This window comes from Culex quinquefasciatus, chromosome 3 (genome assembly GCF_015732765.1).
Source record: "Culex quinquefasciatus strain JHB chromosome 3, VPISU_Cqui_1.0_pri_paternal, whole genome shotgun sequence".
NCBI lineage: Eukaryota > Metazoa > Arthropoda > Insecta > Diptera > Culicidae > Culex > Culex quinquefasciatus.
The window spans coordinates 152,694,234-152,711,429 of record NC_051863.1 but is presented as its reverse complement, the minus strand read 5'-3'; the positions used below and the strand labels follow the sequence as shown (position 1 = coordinate 152,711,429).

Sequence of the window (17,196 nt, the reverse complement as noted above, 5' to 3'; positions counted from 1 at the left end):
AGTTGAAAGAAGTTTTGTTCAAACCAATTTTTAGTTCATTTTATCAAATCGCGATTCTTCCTGGATGAGTAGTACGCAGTGCAGCAGTGGTACCAACATTACAAAAAGTGTACCATGGCATGACTGTCAAACTTTTTTTCTAGTGTTGTTACCACTGCGCGATTTTGACATTTCGGGCGTTCACCGTTCGTAACGCGATCTTCGCTTAAAAATCTGGATAGTTCGATGGGCCAAACGCTGGTGGATTTTAGCGTGACGTACAATATGAATGACGTCTTAGCTGTAGTTTAGGCTTGACGCATCAAATTAATGTCTTTCAGGCAATGTGGTATGCGTATTTCATTTCAACTTCCTACAAAAAAACTTTAAAGTTCTTTGTATTCTAAAATTACGGCAACAAACACAGCTATTATTGAGGTATCGTTTAAAAATCCAATTAGTTTATTTCCTATGTCACTCACCTGATAATGGCTCGCCTGTTTCAGCTGCTGCACACCTTCGGCCACAAAGACGCTCGTGTGCTCCACCGACGCCTCGATCGAGTCCACCGTGTGGCTCTGCTCGTACACCAGCGCGCCCAGCTTTTTGTAGATTTCGTTTACACTCACAATGTTTTCCTGTTTGCAATAAAAAAAATCGTTATGCTGCGCTCAACTTTAGAATCAACTTTCAAACAAACCTCCAACTCGCGAATGGTCTGCTCCTGGTTCTCCAGCGCTTGCAGGTCGATCTCCTCCTGCAGCTGTTCCTGCGTTTGTCCCCCCCGCTGGCTCACAAAGTTGTCCTCGAACGCGTTGCTACTGCTCGAGTGGTTGTGGCTGTTGCCGTAGCTGCCCATGCTGGAATGGTTCGACGAGCCACCGCCCGGGGGTTTGTTGAGAACCGCTCCGGAAGCTCCGCGCGCTTGCCGGACGGCATTCTTCTCCAGATCGACCGTCTTCCGCTGGACCGACTGGAAGGCCGTCAGGGCCGCGGTGAACTCGTCCACCAGCCGGTCTCGCTGGATCTTCAGGTGGCGCTCCTTGCAGTTGATCAGCTCGTTCAGCAGGTTCGTCGTGTCGGTGATGAGCCGCTGGGTGTACGTGCGAATTTGGTGGCTGCGAGGGGTAGGGGGGACACATTTTATCAATAAGTATCACGATGAAAACATAAATGTGAAGATACTTACAGTTGCTGCTTTAGCTCGGGGGAATCCTGTGCCGTTCCGAACTGATTCACCATCCGTTGCATCGATGAAACTGAAAACAAAATAACCCAGGCGTTAGAAAAGGTCCAACCTGGCAAAAAAAGTTAGCTTACCATTTTGCAGAATCTTCTGAATGCTGGTGGCGATCGTTTGGGCCAACTTCTGGAAGTCGGCCTCGTTGGTAGGGCCCGCCGTTCCGGACCCATTATTCTCGAACGAGGAATAACTCATCCTACAAACAGACAATGTTGTTATTGCTCGCTGCAGGACTGCAAAATTTGTGTGTGGGCGCTAGACTTATTGACCCGGAGGTGGCACCGTATGGAAATTGTCCTCCTCGCAGCGGAGAAGCGAACAAAAATAACGTTTTAATCCAATTAAGCTCCAGTGCACCAGCCAGCCAAAGCGAAATATGAATCATCGATAAGTCTGCTAGCTGTCTTTATCTTTACGGACGTGTAAACTATACCTTGCTCTTGGCTTGACTGTATTTACTGGCTCGTTCTCTTCTGGGTGTTAGTTACGGAATGGACACACTAAGCTGCTGTCCCCCGCTGGATGATGACAATGTCCGTGATTACGTCTTGAGCCCTCCTTGGCCTACCACTAACTATATTGCAGCAGCAGCTGGTGCCACAAAGTGTCGTAATGGCCTTCCGTCGTCGGTTTCCCCGCTAGCGCTCTTCAAGGTCTTCCGTGGTCTCTCTTCGCAGACTTAAACCTGTTTCTGGGTTTTCTCCGCATTAATTAGAACACGCACTCCACACACGAACACAAATCGACGCTGATAACAACACCGCGCTGCAGCTGTTCTGAAACGATTAGCGAGATCTCGCGCGCACACAATGGAAAGTTTCTCTGCGGATGATTTTATTCGACACAAAAAAAAATCTTTATTATTTTCGCAGCCAACCCAACGTCCACCCGCTACTCCGCCCACCTCACAAAAACAGAATGACAGTTCCAGCGAAAAACATCGCCAGTTGCAGTGTCATGGTGTCATCCGTCAAAACATTTTTCAGAAGCATAAAAAACATCGCCAGTGCGGTGCACCGTTTTGGAGCACGTTGAAAGAAATCTGCACAGAAGATGAGTTAAAGTTTTACCTGCGACACTGTAACTGAAAATCGCACTTTGCTGAGTTCGTTTTCGCACTTTTTCATACGATTTTTTTAGTTCGACTGCGATACACAAAAAAGTGTAATCGTAGTTAAACTGAAAAAATCGTATGAAAAAGTGCGAAAACGAACTCAGCAAAGTGCGATTTTCAGTAACAGTGGATGTAACAACATCCCAATCACGAAATATTCTAGCAGAGCTACCAGAATCCTGCTAGAACGGTGGAATATTTCTGCTAGACTTTTGTAATAATATCCAGCTCTGCCAGAACTCTGCTAGAATTCTGCTCGAACATCGTGACTGGGATTGAACTCATTTTTTCTTAATAAACCATTTCTGATCACTTTTTTTCATTTTAATGTAAAACAAATTCACAAGACAACATTTATAGTGGATCTATCCCGGTTTTTAAACGAAGATGGCGTTCGAATGTCGAACGTCCGAAATGTCAAAATCGCGCAGTAGCACCAACATTAGAAAAAAAAAATGCGGCTGTCATGCCATGGCACACTTTTTTCGTAAAGTTGGTACCACTGCGTGATTTTGACATTTCGGGCGTTCACCATTCGAACCGAGATTCGAACGCCATTTTCGCTTAAAAAGCTGGATTATGGCCCCCTTAGAAAGAGCTTGACAGCTCAGTTAATAATTTCAAAATTGATTTTAAAATCCATTTCAAACCGTGTTTCAAACTCATTAAAATAAAAAAAGTTATCGGAAATGAGTTAAAAATATTGAGAATGTATTTAACTTGACCGGTTTCTTCCGGTGTGTACCTTACACTGAGTTTAAGACCCTATTTAAAAAAAAATCTCTGGCCTACACTGAAAATACGCAACACGTTTTATTCAAGTACCAAAACCTCGACCAAAACACTTGAATGATTGAATAATTGATTGAATCACAGACAACAGACGTAGCGGCTAGAACAAAATAATTTGAAAATCGTGTGTAAAAACATGGCTGCCGCATCCTGCTAATCTACTAGCGCCATCTGTTAGCCTATTGCCACTCTCTAAAGCAGCCATGATGGTTTTCTGAGAAGGTGTGTTTGAAAATGCATCACCCAGAAATATAAAAAAATATATTATTTCCATTTTTCGAAAAAAAATTAATAAAAAGTTGAAGATTATGTTTAAATGCTATAGTAAATCTACTTTAATTATTAATTAACACGACTTACAAGCACGTGGATGTTTTTTTCATTTAATTATCGATTTTAAAAAATAGTCTAGTCTGATGCTTTTTAAACACAGCAACCAAGGCCGCGCTTGAGGCTGTCAAATTCTTGCTGGTTGTGTTGATAAACAAAACCAATAGAGGTGAGCGAAAAGGAGTAGGAGACCCGGTGGAAATCGGGAGGATGAGCAAGCGTTTCTTGGAGGATAAAAGATCCGGAACCAGAAACGAAACAATCCGGAACAAGAGCTACTATCACGGCCAACCCCGTAAACGCTTTGGCCCCAAACGACCGCATTCCGAAGATTATCTCTGGAACCGACAAACCAGCTACCACGATCATTTCAACGCTCACCTCCAAGACATAAACCTCTTCAACGCCCTCGAAACCCACCCCACCTTCAAGTGCCGCCACTTCCAGCGAACCCTCGTCGCCATACCAAAGGCCTCCCCGGCGCGTCAGATTCCCCCACCGGATTTCTAGCGAGTGATTTTACTGAAATCGGCTGAAATCAACTTTTCATGCAGAACAAACGATTACAAACGTTGAAAATCAACAAAATGAAAAATGACAGTAGGCGGAAAGCGATATTTTGACAGCGGGCAATGTGTCAGGGAAAAGCGACTGCAGCGCCACAAACGGATTGCCACAACTAAAAAATCTGTAGCAATGATTTACACAAGGGAAGAATCGAGCCCAAACGTCTGTTGTCTGTGATTGAATAAAGCCACATCATAGATTTAATTGGTTTGTGTTTCAACATCAATCCAAGCCACTATCAAATGCAAATGTTTGGGCAATTGACTTTTTGGTATTTTTTTTACACGTTATTTTCATTCCGGTGGCTCAAGTTTTTCAAGTGTTTGGCAAATGAATTTGCACCACTGTCTTTACTATTTAAAGTGATGAGGAAAACACTTGATTTTCCACTTGAATTTAATGTGTTTCACTGATTGATGTTAGCGCGACTTTTATCGAACTCTAGAAGCGAGGCTAGAACGAGTAGCACAAAAAACTCTCCCGCTTTAAACTGGCCAGCCGGCGCAGTGGTAGCGTGCACGATTGGCAAGCGAGAACTTGTATATCGCTTGAACGGTTTTATTTTTCAACACCATTTAAAATTCAAGTGTTAGCCTATTGAAATTATTTCATGGTCAATCATAGAAATTTCAAGTGTTTTGTGATTAATATTTGAGTGCTCTGTACAGCAGGGCCAGATCGAGGGCCAGATCATGTGCGAAACACTTCGATGCGCCTTGAGAGTTTTGCTCAGCGTAAGACCACAGACAAACAGACGGGACACTCGAGTTCGGAACCATCGTCCTTCAATAACCGAGCCAAAACGGTTATTTCAAATGCAATTTAGCTTCGGCATCCACTCACCCGGCGCTGATGGCGCTGCTGTCGTGACAGCTCGCCCGTCTTTCCTCAGTGTGTGTAATGTGTTTTTGTTGTTGTAAAGTTGAGCGTGAGCACGTGGCAGCAAATGAAAACAAAACAAAATATGATAGAATTCAGGAAATCTAACAGTGATCCATAATCCAGGCTTTGCGGGACAAGATTGGGGCAGTTTCGACCAGGGTCAGATGAGCGGCTGACTAGCGAGGACATACCCTTTACCCCACTATTAACCCGGTAGGCCTACAGATTGTCAAGGCAAACAGATTGGCCAATGTTTCTGGACACCAAACGTGCTGGACACCAACCGCCCTTTACCCCCAGCAAAACTGGCAGTGTTGCAAGCGCAAAACATACGTTGCCAGTGCCGATTTATTTTGCATCGGCCAATCTGTCTCCCTCGACAATCTGTAGGTAGGCCTGCCGCTGCCGAGGCTGCTGATGAGGCGTCCACTACTGCGGAGGAAGCCAGATTCTGTGGTGAAGTCATCTCCTTCGGAGCAACCTTGAAGCAACCTGCTTATCCTTCATGGATTGCTGCTCAGATTGCTGCTGCTGGTCGTCCTTTTTGGTGAGCGCCACTCAATCTTCATCCACAGTTGTTCGCCGTGAACATGTTTCCCGCGGATGTTTCGAAACGAAACGCGGATGTTTTTGGGAGCAACGGGGAGGACCAGTGGTTTGGTCTCTGTCGTTGCGATTGTGGTGCGTCGTTGCTGATGCTGCCGCATGGTTTGGCCGTCATCTTCGGCCGTCGGTGTTAATTTTTATTTCATCGAGTACTGACGATAAGCAACAACAACATTATTTAAATCAGCTGTTGATGATTACAATCGTTAAGGCTTGATTGTCTCACGCATACACTGACATGACACATGACAGTAATGGGTTTGTATTGGTATGTTTGGGCTGCGCTTCGGCATAAGCTCACCAGGCAGCGCTGGCGTCGCCGTGATTTGGTGGTTTGATGAAGGACGATGAATTTCAAAAATATTTGTATGGAGAGTCACGTCTGTTTATCTGTGGTAAGACTATGGGATTTTTTTCTATATTTATAAGTTTTTAAGCATTTTAAACTAAATTGAAAAACGATTTAAAACAAAAAACTTTTTTAAAATGAAAAACAACTTAACCCCTCAAACGTTTGTTTAATAGTGTGCGTGAGCGCCGTGTAAAAAGTGACAGTTCGTCACTTTTTAGTTTGACTTTGACCAACCAACGGGGTACAAACTAAAAAAGTGTCTAACGAAAAAGTGACCAACCACCGGGGGTTATATAAACAAGTATTGCTGATGCCAGAGATTTTGTTTATGTTACTTTATTTAAAATCATAATTAAATAGACTTTATTGAAGTAACTTTTGCTCATTTTTGGTGGAGAGGTAGCTTATTGGGAGTACTTTTAGAATATGCAATAACCCAGAAAGTGTCAAAATGTACATGATGCCTTTTGAAATGTTGCCGTCGAGTTCTTATTATGAGTGTATGCCTGCGGTTTGATTACACCGATAAAAAAATCTGGTGTTTTTTTTTTTATTTTTTTTTAAAGGTCCAATAAACTAAACATTCCGTTTTAACTTTTTGGGTGTTTTTAATACCCCTGACTCAAGGCGGTTTCAAAAACACCCAAAAAGCAAAAATTGGAAATTTGGTTTGCTGGAACTTAAAAAAAACCAGAATTATTTTATTTGTACACGCTCAACTCGAGGGGAGGCATGAACTCTGGAAATTCAACATAAACGTGTAAAATAAATACATAATTATGATTCATACTTATTCAGTGTATAATTTATGAAAGCGCGCGGAAATTCTGTTCAAACGAATTCGTATAAACAAACCGTTGACAGGATAGCCCAGAAAGTTAAACCAAGGATCGTTTTCAGCAAGCTTTACCGGTAATTTTAAATTTATGTTAAAAGAAATCTAACGATTACTAACCACACAGTTTAATCATTCTAGCTTTCCGCAATGAAGCGCAGATCCGCAACCCGAAAAGCTAATTCCCAAGAGACAACACTGCCCGACGAGATCTGGGAGTTAATTTTTGACTACCTGTACCCTCGGAACCTCAGATGGGTTCGGTTGGTCAGTCGGGAATGGAACAACATCGTTCGCAACTCGCCAAAGCTTTTGGGCAAGCTTACGCTCTCGATTCCCGCTGTTTGGACAACCCAGCAGCTGCAGCAAATGGCCACGACCCGATACCGGAACATAACCGTCCGATATGCAACCGCCGAAACTGTGCCCAAACTGAAGCTTTTCAAAATCCGCAAGCTGGTCATAAAGCAACCTTGGATAACGGCCGCGGCAGTGGTCCGCATGGTGAGCGGCTTGTCGATCGTCGACCTCAGTTTTGTTGCGGCTAAACACTTCAACTACGAGCTGTTCGACTCGGTGCCAACTGGCCAAATGCTGACCTGTCTCGAGAGCCTTCATCTGGATTTGGGAGACAAGGATGAGTTTCTTTGCGTATTCCAAAACATCTGTCCAAATTTGAAGCGACTGAAGCTGAAGGCGGTCATGAAGCGGTACTTGGGACAGGACTACGGAGCGAAGCTGCTTGCATTCATCAGAACTACGAGGCACACGCTAAAAGAGCTGGTGTTCGAAGGAATCGACTTCTGTAACGAATCTCTCTTGCGAGATATTATCGCAGTGGAGGGATTAGAACTTGACATACTGTCACTATTGACCTGCGAAGCTCGGGATTATGACATTATGGATCTTAGGGAATCACAAACCGGTATTGACACTCTGCATCTACCTTATTCCTGTGTAATTTGCAACAATGTAAGTGTAGACATGGACAGATTTAAGATGTTTCTCTAACACTTTTACTTTTCTAGATTTTAACCGGCATCGTAATGTATCTTCAATACCTAACGACATTGAGCGTGACCGTTGATTTCGTTGACTTAGTGCCCATTTTGTCCAACATGGCACATTTGGATAGTCTAACACTGGTGTACGATGATAACGCACCCGAAGAAACTCTGGATCTCTCCGGCTACGGAAGCACACAACTGCGCACTCTCGTGCTGATCGGTTTCAGTTTGGACAGTACTGCGCTGCTGACTTGCTTTGAAAAATGTCCAAACATACGAAAGTTGTGGATAAAGCTCTGTCCCAAGATCAGCGTACACGACATTCTAGTCATAGCTGGCCGGCTAGAAAACCTGTACGATCTAGCCGTGAAACGCCTCAGTGACGCGTCCTGCCCGGAAAACTTTGGCGAATACTCGCTGAGCCCCTTCCGGAAACTGCGCCTGCTAAACGTGATACGAGAGACATCCTGCAAACGGGTGTGCAACCTGCTCGAGAACTGCCCCGTCCTGTACAGCTTGATTTTGTCCAGCAGCATCTTCACCGATATCGAGCTGGCGTTGATGATCAAATACATGGGAAACGTGACGGCGCTGTGTTTGACCAACCTGCCCAACATGACAGTTATGACCGCCGAGCGAGCCGTCCAGCAGTGTCCCAAGCTGGAAGTGCTGCGGATTTGCCACAATCCCAACTTGACCAGGTTTGTTTCGAAGCGAGCCACGGTGTCGGTCGAGTACGAGTAAATACACAAGGTTACTTGAATAATTATTAGCCAGCAATCGACCTCAGACATGGGCGTATTAGTTAAAGGGCATCTCCACCGCAGAGATCTAATCAAAACCCAAATTTGCCCCCGTATCCAAGGGTGCAAACCATCTGACGGATGAATATTTTTCTTTATTTTGCGCGTTTCGAGAAGTTTTCATTTTCTGTTCTGCAAATCTGCAAAAAATAAAATAAAAAACGAATTTCATGCTTCATTAAAAATAGAGCCAATGTTAACCATTTTGTGTCATTCAAATAATTTGAAATTTTCTTTTTGAATGCGATTGAAAATTAACAAACGATTGAAAATCCAGAATAGCCTGCCGAAGGCCGAATCTCAAAACACAGAATATTGAAATTAAAAGGAATGATTTTTTTTTTGCCGAAATCACATAAATCAGAAGGAAAAATCATACAATAACTATTTAATTTTCTGGCCATTTTTTTTTGTTAATAAAAGAAATCAGAAATTGAGCAAATTCAGCAATACTAACAATAAAAACCAAAATTCAAAAAAATTGGAGAAACATTTTTTTTTAATTCAGGAATTAAAAAATTCTGCAATTTTTAAAATCTGAAATTAAGAAATTACAAATACATAATTCACATTCAATAATTCAAAAATTGTTAAGTACAAAATGTAAAAACTTTAAAATAAAAAAAAACTAGAATTACAAATTCGAAAATACAGATACACAAGAAATCCAAAATAATAACATACAAAAATTCGAATATTAACAAGGTTCTCTTGATTTGAAAAGTCAAGAAAAATTAAAAAGAAGAAAAAAATCAAATATTCAATAGTTTAATATAAAATTAAAAAAATGTACAGTTGAAGGAAACATATTTTTTCTATTAGATACATAATTGTTTGTGAAAAAAGTTATTTAAAAAGCAGCTGGCAAAATTGTATGGAGACTTTTAAGGGTGAACCAATAATGACACAAAATCGCTTCTTTGGTCATAAAAAACGACCCTGAAAAAAATGAGCCAAACAAAAATACAAAAAATTTGTAATTTGTAATTTATTGGAAACGATAGCCTGTTAGTATAACACTTTGTATCAGGTTAAGGAAGGACGTTGTGATTATTACTTCAGATCCAAAATAAACGTAACATTTAGGAATTTGAGAATTTAAGAATTTAATAAACGTAAGAATTTTAAGAATTTAAGAATTTAAAAATTTAAGAATTTAAGAATTTAAGAATTTAAAAATTTAAGAATTTAAAAATTTAAGAATTTAAGAATTTAAGAATTTAAGAATTAACGAATTAAAGAATTTAAGATTTTAAGAATTTAAGATTTTAAGAATTTAAGAATGTAAGAATTTAGGAATTTAAGAATTTAAGAATTCTAGAATTTAAGAATTCTAGAATTTAAGAATTTACGAATTGAAGAATTTAAGAATTCAAGAACTTATGAATTAAAGAATTTACGAATTTACGCATTTAATAATTAAAGAATTTAAGAATTCAAGATTTCAAGAATTGAGGAATTTAAGAATTTCAGAATTTAAGAATTGAGGAATTTAAGAATTTCAGAATCTCAGAATTTAAAAATTTAAAAAGATATGAATTTAAGAATTTTTAATTGTTAAGAACTTATAAATTTCAAAATTTTAGAATATGAGAATTTTGAAATTTTAAAATTTAAGAATTTAAGACATTAAGAATTTTACAATTTAAGAATTCAAGAATTTTTTTTTTTAGAATTAATGAATTTAAGAATTTAAGGATTTTAAGAATTTAAGAATTTAATAATTAAAAAAATTAAGAATTTATGAATCTAAGGATTTAAAATTTTAAGAATTCAGGAATTTAAGAATTTCATTTAAAAAATTAAGAATTTAAGAATTTTAGATGTTAAGAATTTCAAAGTTTTAGAATCTGAGAATTTAGGAAATTTAAAATTTAGGAATTAAAGAATTTAAGGATTTTAATAATTGAAGAATTAAGGAAATTAATGAATTTAAGAATTTAAGAGTTTGAGAATTTAAGAATTCAAGAGTTTAAGAATTTAATAATTTTATAATTTAAGATTTTAAGGATTTAAGAATTTAAGAACTTATTAATTTATGAATTTCAAAGTTTGAGAATTTAAAAATAAAAAAAAATAAAATTCTACCTATTTTCGATTTATCTGTATGGTTTCTTTAATATTTTCATCCCATTTTGGTTAGGATAGAGCAGGCCTGCCCAACATCCGGCCCGTGAAGCTATTCTATCCGGCCCGCGACAGCTTTTCAAAATACACTCACTACACTGAGTCCCCGGGTTGGTCTTTGAAGGGCTGTTCATAAACTTGTAAATAAATTTAGTGTCAAAATTTAAAAGATAATCTTGAGATCAAATTTTCAGATATTATAACGAAACATTTGTCGTCAGTTCGAATCCGGGTGGATGGAAGCTAGGGTGTAAAAAGAGGTTTGCAATTGCCTCAACAATCAAGCCTTCGAACACCTAGTTTCGAGTAGGAATCTCGCAATCGAGAACGCTAAGGCAATGCTGTAGAGCGAATAATTTGATTTTTTTTTTGATAACGAAACATTTATTTGTTTAATTTTTGCTTTTGACATAAAATGTTTCTTATCTACGTTTTGTTAGGATTTTGCCTTTGTATTTTTTTAGTTCTTAAAGTTTTGGGTGTTTTTACTTCTACATTTTTGAAGATTTTGATTGAAATTGATTTTTCATAAATGAGTAAGCAAAAATTCAGAACATCTTTTTAATGATAAAGTTTGATGAAAAAAAGCTTCAAAAAAGCAAGTTAATCATTTCGAAAATAAAAATCGCTGTACATATTTTTGAAATATTTAAAAATCTTTCAAAATGAGTCAAGAAATCAGATAGATATTTTTTTAATTTACCTGAATAATTCTAAGAAAATTTAAGAATGACGAATTAAAAACTATCAGATATTTATTTTTCTCCACTCTTTCTAAATTTCGTGTCTTTAAAATCATTTTGAAATATTTTGTAAAATATTTGAATAAAGGTACACAACAACGCAAAAATTGTTTTTTTCGTAAAGAAGATTTGAATTCAAATTTCGATTCAATAAATTTTCTCTTGTCCCGTTGATTTTTCAAACTTAAAAAATATATGCAGCGACGAAAATTGTTTTTTTTTGTTAATGATATTAGGGTATTTAATGTTAATACCATAGCATAGCATTTCATGATTTTTTTTTTAATTTTTTGAACTTTTACCAACATTAGTTCCGGCCCGCCACTGCCTCAAAAAAATTAGATCTGGCCCGCAGGGCCATAAGGTTGGGCACCCCTGGGATAGAGATTTGTATTTCAATGAGTTCGTTAAATAAGATGTTTATGAAAAAGGACACAACTTCAACCATAGCTTGGGATATTTACTGACATTTATTGTTCAAGATCAAACATTAATCACACAATCAGTACGTTTACGTCTCAGTGAAAACTCCCTCGCCCACACTCTCATCCTGCTCCGTCGCCACCTCCCCTTGCTGTTGCTGCTGCTGCTGCTGCTCGACCTCTCTTCTCTTGAGCAGCACGTGGCAGTTCTCCTTCAGGTGGCGATTCAGATTGCTCGGCCGGGTAAAGCGACTGTAGCAGTGCGGACACTCGACCCGCCCTTGGGTCGGCGAGTCGCTCCTCTTCGGGGACGCCCCTTCGACGTTCGCCGTTGCCGCGTTCGGACAGCCGTTGTTGAGATGGCGCGTGAGGGCCGCACTTTTGCCGTACCACGCGAGACAGAACTTGCACTGGAACTTTTTGCGCGTGCAATAGCCCAGGTTAACGTGGCGGTTCAGGTTGGAGGATTTGTTGAACGCGCGGCCACAGTTGGGGCACTCTTTTTTGGTGGTGCCCAGCGAGCAGAACTGCATGTGCCGGGACAGACCTGTGGAGTTGAACTTTTTGTTGCATTTGGGGCATTGCTTGGCGTTGGATTTGCGTGGTTTGTACAGCGCTGTGCAGCTGAACTGAAGGTGGCGCAGCTTTTTGGCTTTTGAGTACAGGACCATTCCGCAGTACGCGCACTGATGTTGGGGACTCTCTTCGTCGTTGGATTGCTGGTGTTGCTCTGCGACATCCATCGCTTCGTCGCTATCTGCTTCGTTCGGGGATGGTTCGAGCTTCACGGGAACCTCGACAAACTGGATCAAATTGTTATCGGAACTGGTAGCAGCCGGTTCTTCCGGTTCCGAAGCCGGCTCTTCATTGGCTGTCGCTTCTGCCGTTGAGCAAGTCACTCCCTCGTGGGCCCAGACTTGCTGATGTCGGGCCATGTTAAACTTTTTGTTCGACTGATAGCCGCATCCGTTACAAAACAAAACTTGGGTACCTCCACGTGGAATGAAGGTACTTTTTCGCTTCTTTTTACCACTTGCTGCGGTAGCGTCTTCCACCTCTTCTTCCGCAACATTTAACTCTTCCGGCTCGAACGTTTCTCCCATTGGTTCCTGCTCGGGCCACTCGTCCGAGGCATCCGAGGATTCGTCACCGCGTTCGTCCCGTTGGAAACCCTTTTTGCACACTCCGTGCAGCAGCATCTCGTGAACTTCCCAGCTCGCCAATGTTTCAAATCCGGCCAAGCACACGGAGCAGACATGCGCGTGGCAGCGGCTCCGGCGAAGCTCGAAACCTCGCCGTTTCAAGAAATGCTCCTGCTTGGCATGCTCTTCCAGCTCGTCCAGACTCGACGTCACTTTGGAACACTTCGGAATGCAGCAATGAAAGGTCATTTTCGGCATTGCAATCGGTTTGATCGCCGGGATTACAGCGCCATCGTCGTCCGGGTTAAGTGCCACTCCATACCGGAAGTTGGTGTCCGTTCGGCGGCACTGCTTCCAAAAGGTGAACGCACCGTCCAGCAGCACCAAACAGTCCGGACAAATGTGCTGCGGAAGCGTGTCGTTGGTCGAGAACTGTAAAAGATTCTCCCGTAAAATTGCATCAAAATTTGTGCAACACTTGCAAGAACTTACCTGCAACTGGGTGCAGTAAACCAGCATCAAGTAAATCGGCTCCTGGTGGCTTTCGGAAATGGAATTGACCGACACCCCTTGGAACTCATCACGGCGCGTACAGGTTCGGCAATTTGTGTCCATTGCGAACCGATTCTCTCTTAAAAAACTTCTTTTGAGTTTATTTAAAATTGCGGAGAAATTTACGAAGAAAATTTAGGGCTTGTTTACATGATGCGTCCCACTTGACAGTTCTCGAAGCAGAATTCATCTCCGTTGAGTTTGCAATTTCACAGCAGAGCGTAAACTGGTAACCCTATAATCTGCCGGCAAGTCAAAATCGTCAAAACAAATCAGTTTGCTTTCGGTTCCTGCGGGCCAGCTTGCAGATTACGATTTTCCAGTGCAATTTCTGTTGCGACCATGTCCTCGCCGGCACCCAAATCACCGGAAATGTCGGACAAGAGCCGAAAGTACGACCGGCAGATTCGGTAAGCGCTGGCAACGGTTCTTCTAGCTCTCGTCGGATTAATTACGGATTGTTCGCTCCTTTCAGCTTGTGGGGCGAACACGGCCAAACCCTGCTGGAGAACGCCCAGATCTGTCTGATTAACGCGACCGCGCTCGGTACGGAGATCCTGAAGGGCGTGGTGCTGCCCGGCATCGGCGGCTTCACCATCGTTGACAGCGGGCTCGTTACGGAGGAGGACATCGGTTGTAACTTTTTCCTCGACTCGGGTTCGGTCGGGCAGTCCCGGGCGCGCAGTTGTATGCAGCTGCTGCAGGAGCTCAACCCGGACGTGAACGGAGAGTACGTGGACGAAGCGGTGGACCAGCTGATCGACGGCCAGCCGGAATTCTTCAAGAGCTTTGACGTGATCGTGGCCACGGCCGTCAGCGAGCGGACCATCGTGCGACTGTCCAATCTGCTCTGGGACATGCACATCCCTCTGCTGGTTTGCCGATCGGTGGGCTTCTACGGCGTCGCCCGGCTGCAGGTCAAGGAGCACTGCATCGTGGAATCTCATCCGGACAGCCACCAGAGCGATCTCCGGCTGGAGCATCCGTTCGAGGCTCTTCGCAAGCACATGGCTGAAACGGCCATCACGTCAAAAGTGCCCTGGCTTGTGGTGATGTACAAGTGTCTGGAGGAGTGGGTCAGCGCGCACGACGGTCGTTACCCGGCCAATTACAAAGAGAAGACCGAGCTGCGAGACTTGATTCGGTCCAAGATGAGTGCCGACGAGGAGAACCACGAGGAAGCGATCAAAGCGGTCAACTCGAGCTTCGGCGGGGGCAAACCAAACTCCGCAATCAAGGAGATCCTCGCGGATGACTGTTGCATCAACGTGAACAAGGAGAGTAACGCTTTCTGGATCCTTGCTCGCGCCCTTCGCGACTTTGTCGAGAACGAAGGCGCCGGTCTGCTACCACTCCCAGGTGTCCTCCCCGACATGACCGCCGACACGGCGTCCTACATCAACCTGCAGAATGTGTACCGTTCGCAAGCCGCGCACGACTCCGAGATCGTCTACCGTCGCGCCCGCCAACTCCTGAAAGAACTCAACAAACCGAACGACCTCATCACCGAGAAGGACGTCCGACTGTTTTGCCGCGAAGCCGCCAACATTGCCATCGTCCGCGGGACCAAAATCGCCGTCGAGTACGACAAGGGCTACAAGGCGACGCAGATCTCGACCGGCCTGGAGACGCCCAACTCGTTGATGGCCCACTACGTGACGCTGCGTGCCGTGGACAAGTTCCAGGCCGAACACGGCTACCTGCCCGGCGAGTGCCAGGTCGAGGTGGACACGTCCCGCATCAAGGGACTGGCGGCCAAAATGGTCAGCGAGTGGGGCATCAGCACGCCGATCAGCGACGATCTGGCGCACGAGGTGTGTCGTTACGGCGGAGCGGAAATTCACAGCATTTCTGCGTTCTTTGGCGGCTGCATCGCCCACGAGCTGATCAAACTCGTCACGCGGCAGTACAAGCCGTTCGATAATACGTTCGTGTACGACGGGGCCACTTCGCAGACGGAGACGTTCAAGCTGTGAGCATTGCGGGACTTGCAACGAGGGCATCTGAACAACTGGAACTGGATTCGTACTTGGTGATTTATCGTATCTCTTATTGGAACTTAGCTTGTAGGGGGCAGTCAAATAAAGCTGTTATCTGAAATTTAAATGACTTGGTTTTTGTTGTGCTTTTTTCGGAAGTGGATTAGCAGGCCAAGGATTGATACCTAAGAGCATGCAATGGCACTGACCTTGTTGCGTGCTCTTCGGTTGACGTCCACGTAAGGAACATCCTGGAAGGAGCGTAACTAACTACATCCGTAGTTCTGTTAGATCATCCGAATTATCTTGATCAGAACAGTATAGCTCTGGTTCTTTGCAAGTGTCCTATTTTCTTACCTCCACGTTGGCTTGGTTTTCATGATGACCTAGCTGGTGGCCTGTGGAAACGAGTAAACCTTTGACCAGCGAGGGTCAGAGTAGAGACGGCTAGAAGAAAGGGCGCGTCAATGTGGGAAAGGGAAGTAATTTGTGATTGTAGACGGTATTGTTTTGATTCGCAGTATGTTGAGTCAACTGCTGTGGATGTACCTGAAACATCGCACAACGGGGTTTCTCTTCTCTTCATTCTCAGCTACCACCTATCTTCTGTTTATTTTGTTTCACTGATTTTCTAAAACGGCTTCTGTTTACTATCCTCCATTTGATTTCGATTTTACTCATTTGATTCTCTTATTTCTCAACGCTTTTCCACTCTATTTTACCAATTGATGCTGCTGTAACAAATTTAGCTTTCCCTTAATTTGGCAGCGATGTCAATTTTGTTTATCATGTGCCTTTTCTTTATTTATCTATTTGAATAATTTCTCATCTTCCCTGTAAATTGCCCTCAATACAATCTAAGCTTGTTTGTTACCTCTATTTATTAATTATTGTTAATTTCTTTATCTACTTCATAAATTACTATCTTTCTTTTACTATTGATTCTTTACATAGTATATTTCCTTCACTGTCCATTGTTTTGAAACTTCACCTTTTTCTTAAGTGAGGTTCGAGCCCTAACTCAATTTATGGAATGATTAAAGGATTAACACAAATATTACTATTGTACTTTTGAAAAACTTTTCTAAAATGCTAAGGACCAAAAATTGTAACAAAACACCGCGACAAAAGAAAAAGCAGAAAACAATACACAGTAAATAACAATAAGTTTTTGAATTCAAACTAAAAATAAAACAGTTTCTGCTTTAATGAAAGTTGTTAGGCACACTTTAAATGGTTAGGCGCTTATACTTACATCAAACCCTACTTAATGTACCACCCCGGCCGAGTTAAAATGCGTAACCGGAAAGAAGGTGTGCATGCTGGCACGAACACTCAAAGCGTGTTCTAGCGTGCTGCTCGTACTGACTCAGAGCAAGGGTGAGATGTAGGTGTAAGGGCAGTGCGTGTTTGTGGGGAACCTTGTGCATAAGATCGGTCAAGGCCCGTTCTTACACTGAAAATTGCGAATTGCGAATATTTAGGTTTTGATATTTTTAGTATTTAATAAAAATTGCATTAAAACAATTGTAATGTGCAGTGCATTACTTCAATAACATTATTTTCGGATTATTAGTAAATTAACCCGGCGTAAGTTCGAGGATGTAAACTAACAAACTGGTGATTAAAAAGTGACTGTTTATTAAAAAGTTTCGGTCACATTATATAGTTCCTTAAATTTAGTACAATTTTTCAATGCTCTCAATCAAGAGATTTCTCTC

The 17,196-nt window shown here is 42.1% G+C and overlaps 4 protein-coding genes across 4 annotated transcripts; 2 read left to right on the top strand and 2 right to left on the bottom strand.

The window, feature by feature from the left end:
* Positions 1–350: 350 nt before the first annotated feature.
* On the bottom strand, positions 351–2,140 carry LOC6050245 (syntaxin-7). Its single transcript, XM_038265341.1, has 5 exons — positions 1,656–2,140; positions 1,300–1,418; positions 1,169–1,238; positions 680–1,097; positions 351–617 (listed from the first exon to the last, which is right to left on the bottom strand). The coding sequence occupies exons 2-5, from the start codon at positions 1,415–1,417 to the stop codon at positions 366–368; spliced, it is 858 nt and encodes a 285-aa protein (XP_038121269.1). The 5' UTR covers position 1,418; positions 1,656–2,140; the 3' UTR covers positions 351–365.
* Positions 2,141–6,690: 4,550 nt separating this feature from the next.
* Positions 6,691–8,648, top strand: LOC6050244. Its single transcript, XM_038263283.1, has 3 exons — positions 6,691–6,777; positions 6,842–7,672; positions 7,729–8,648. Exons 2-3 carry the CDS (start codon positions 6,851–6,853, stop codon positions 8,449–8,451), a joined length of 1,545 nt encoding a protein of 514 aa, XP_038119211.1. The 5' UTR covers positions 6,691–6,777; positions 6,842–6,850; the 3' UTR covers positions 8,452–8,648.
* A 3,181-nt stretch (positions 8,649–11,829) lies between these two features.
* Positions 11,830–13,661, bottom strand: LOC119769735 (zinc finger and BTB domain-containing protein 17-like). The gene is made up of 2 exons (XM_038263223.1): positions 13,437–13,661; positions 11,830–13,376 (listed from the first exon to the last, which is right to left on the bottom strand). Exons 1-2 carry the CDS (start codon positions 13,557–13,559, stop codon positions 11,892–11,894), a joined length of 1,608 nt encoding a protein of 535 aa, XP_038119151.1. The 5' UTR covers positions 13,560–13,661; the 3' UTR covers positions 11,830–11,891.
* Positions 13,662–13,729: 68 nt separating this feature from the next.
* On the top strand, positions 13,730–15,603 carry LOC6048919 (nedd8-activating enzyme E1 regulatory subunit). The gene is made up of 2 exons (XM_001865724.2): positions 13,730–13,906; positions 13,972–15,603. The coding sequence occupies exons 1-2, from the start codon at positions 13,839–13,841 to the stop codon at positions 15,470–15,472; spliced, it is 1,569 nt and encodes a 522-aa protein (XP_001865759.1). The 5' UTR covers positions 13,730–13,838; the 3' UTR covers positions 15,473–15,603.
* Positions 15,604–17,196: the final 1,593 nt, after the last annotated feature.

Coding starts and splice junctions, on each gene's coding strand:
- LOC6050245 (XM_038265341.1), bottom strand. CDS start 1,417: ATGAGTTATTCCTCGTTCGAGAATAATGGGTCCGGAACGGCGGGCCCT. Junction 1,098..1,168: donor CCCGAGCTAAAGCAGCAACT/GTAAGTATCTTC, acceptor TACCCCTCGCAG/CCACCAAATTCGCACGTACA. Junction 618..679: donor AGACCATTCGCGAGTTGGAG/GTTTGTTTGAAA, acceptor TATTGCAAACAG/GAAAACATTGTGAGTGTAAA.
- LOC6048919 (XM_001865724.2), top strand. CDS start 13,839: ATGTCCTCGCCGGCACCCAAATCACCGGAAATGTCGGACAAGAGCCGA. Junction 13,907..13,971: donor AAGTACGACCGGCAGATTCG/GTAAGCGCTGGC, acceptor CGCTCCTTTCAG/CTTGTGGGGCGAACACGGCC.
- LOC6050244 (XM_038263283.1), top strand. CDS start 6,851: ATGAAGCGCAGATCCGCAACCCGAAAAGCTAATTCCCAAGAGACAACA. Junction 7,673..7,728: donor CCTGTGTAATTTGCAACAAT/GTAAGTGTAGAC, acceptor TTACTTTTCTAG/ATTTTAACCGGCATCGTAAT.
- LOC119769735 (XM_038263223.1), bottom strand. CDS start 13,559: ATGGACACAAATTGCCGAACCTGTACGCGCCGTGATGAGTTCCAAGGG. Junction 13,377..13,436: donor TTTACTGCACCCAGTTGCAG/GTAAGTTCTTGC, acceptor AATCTTTTACAG/TTCTCGACCAACGACACGCT.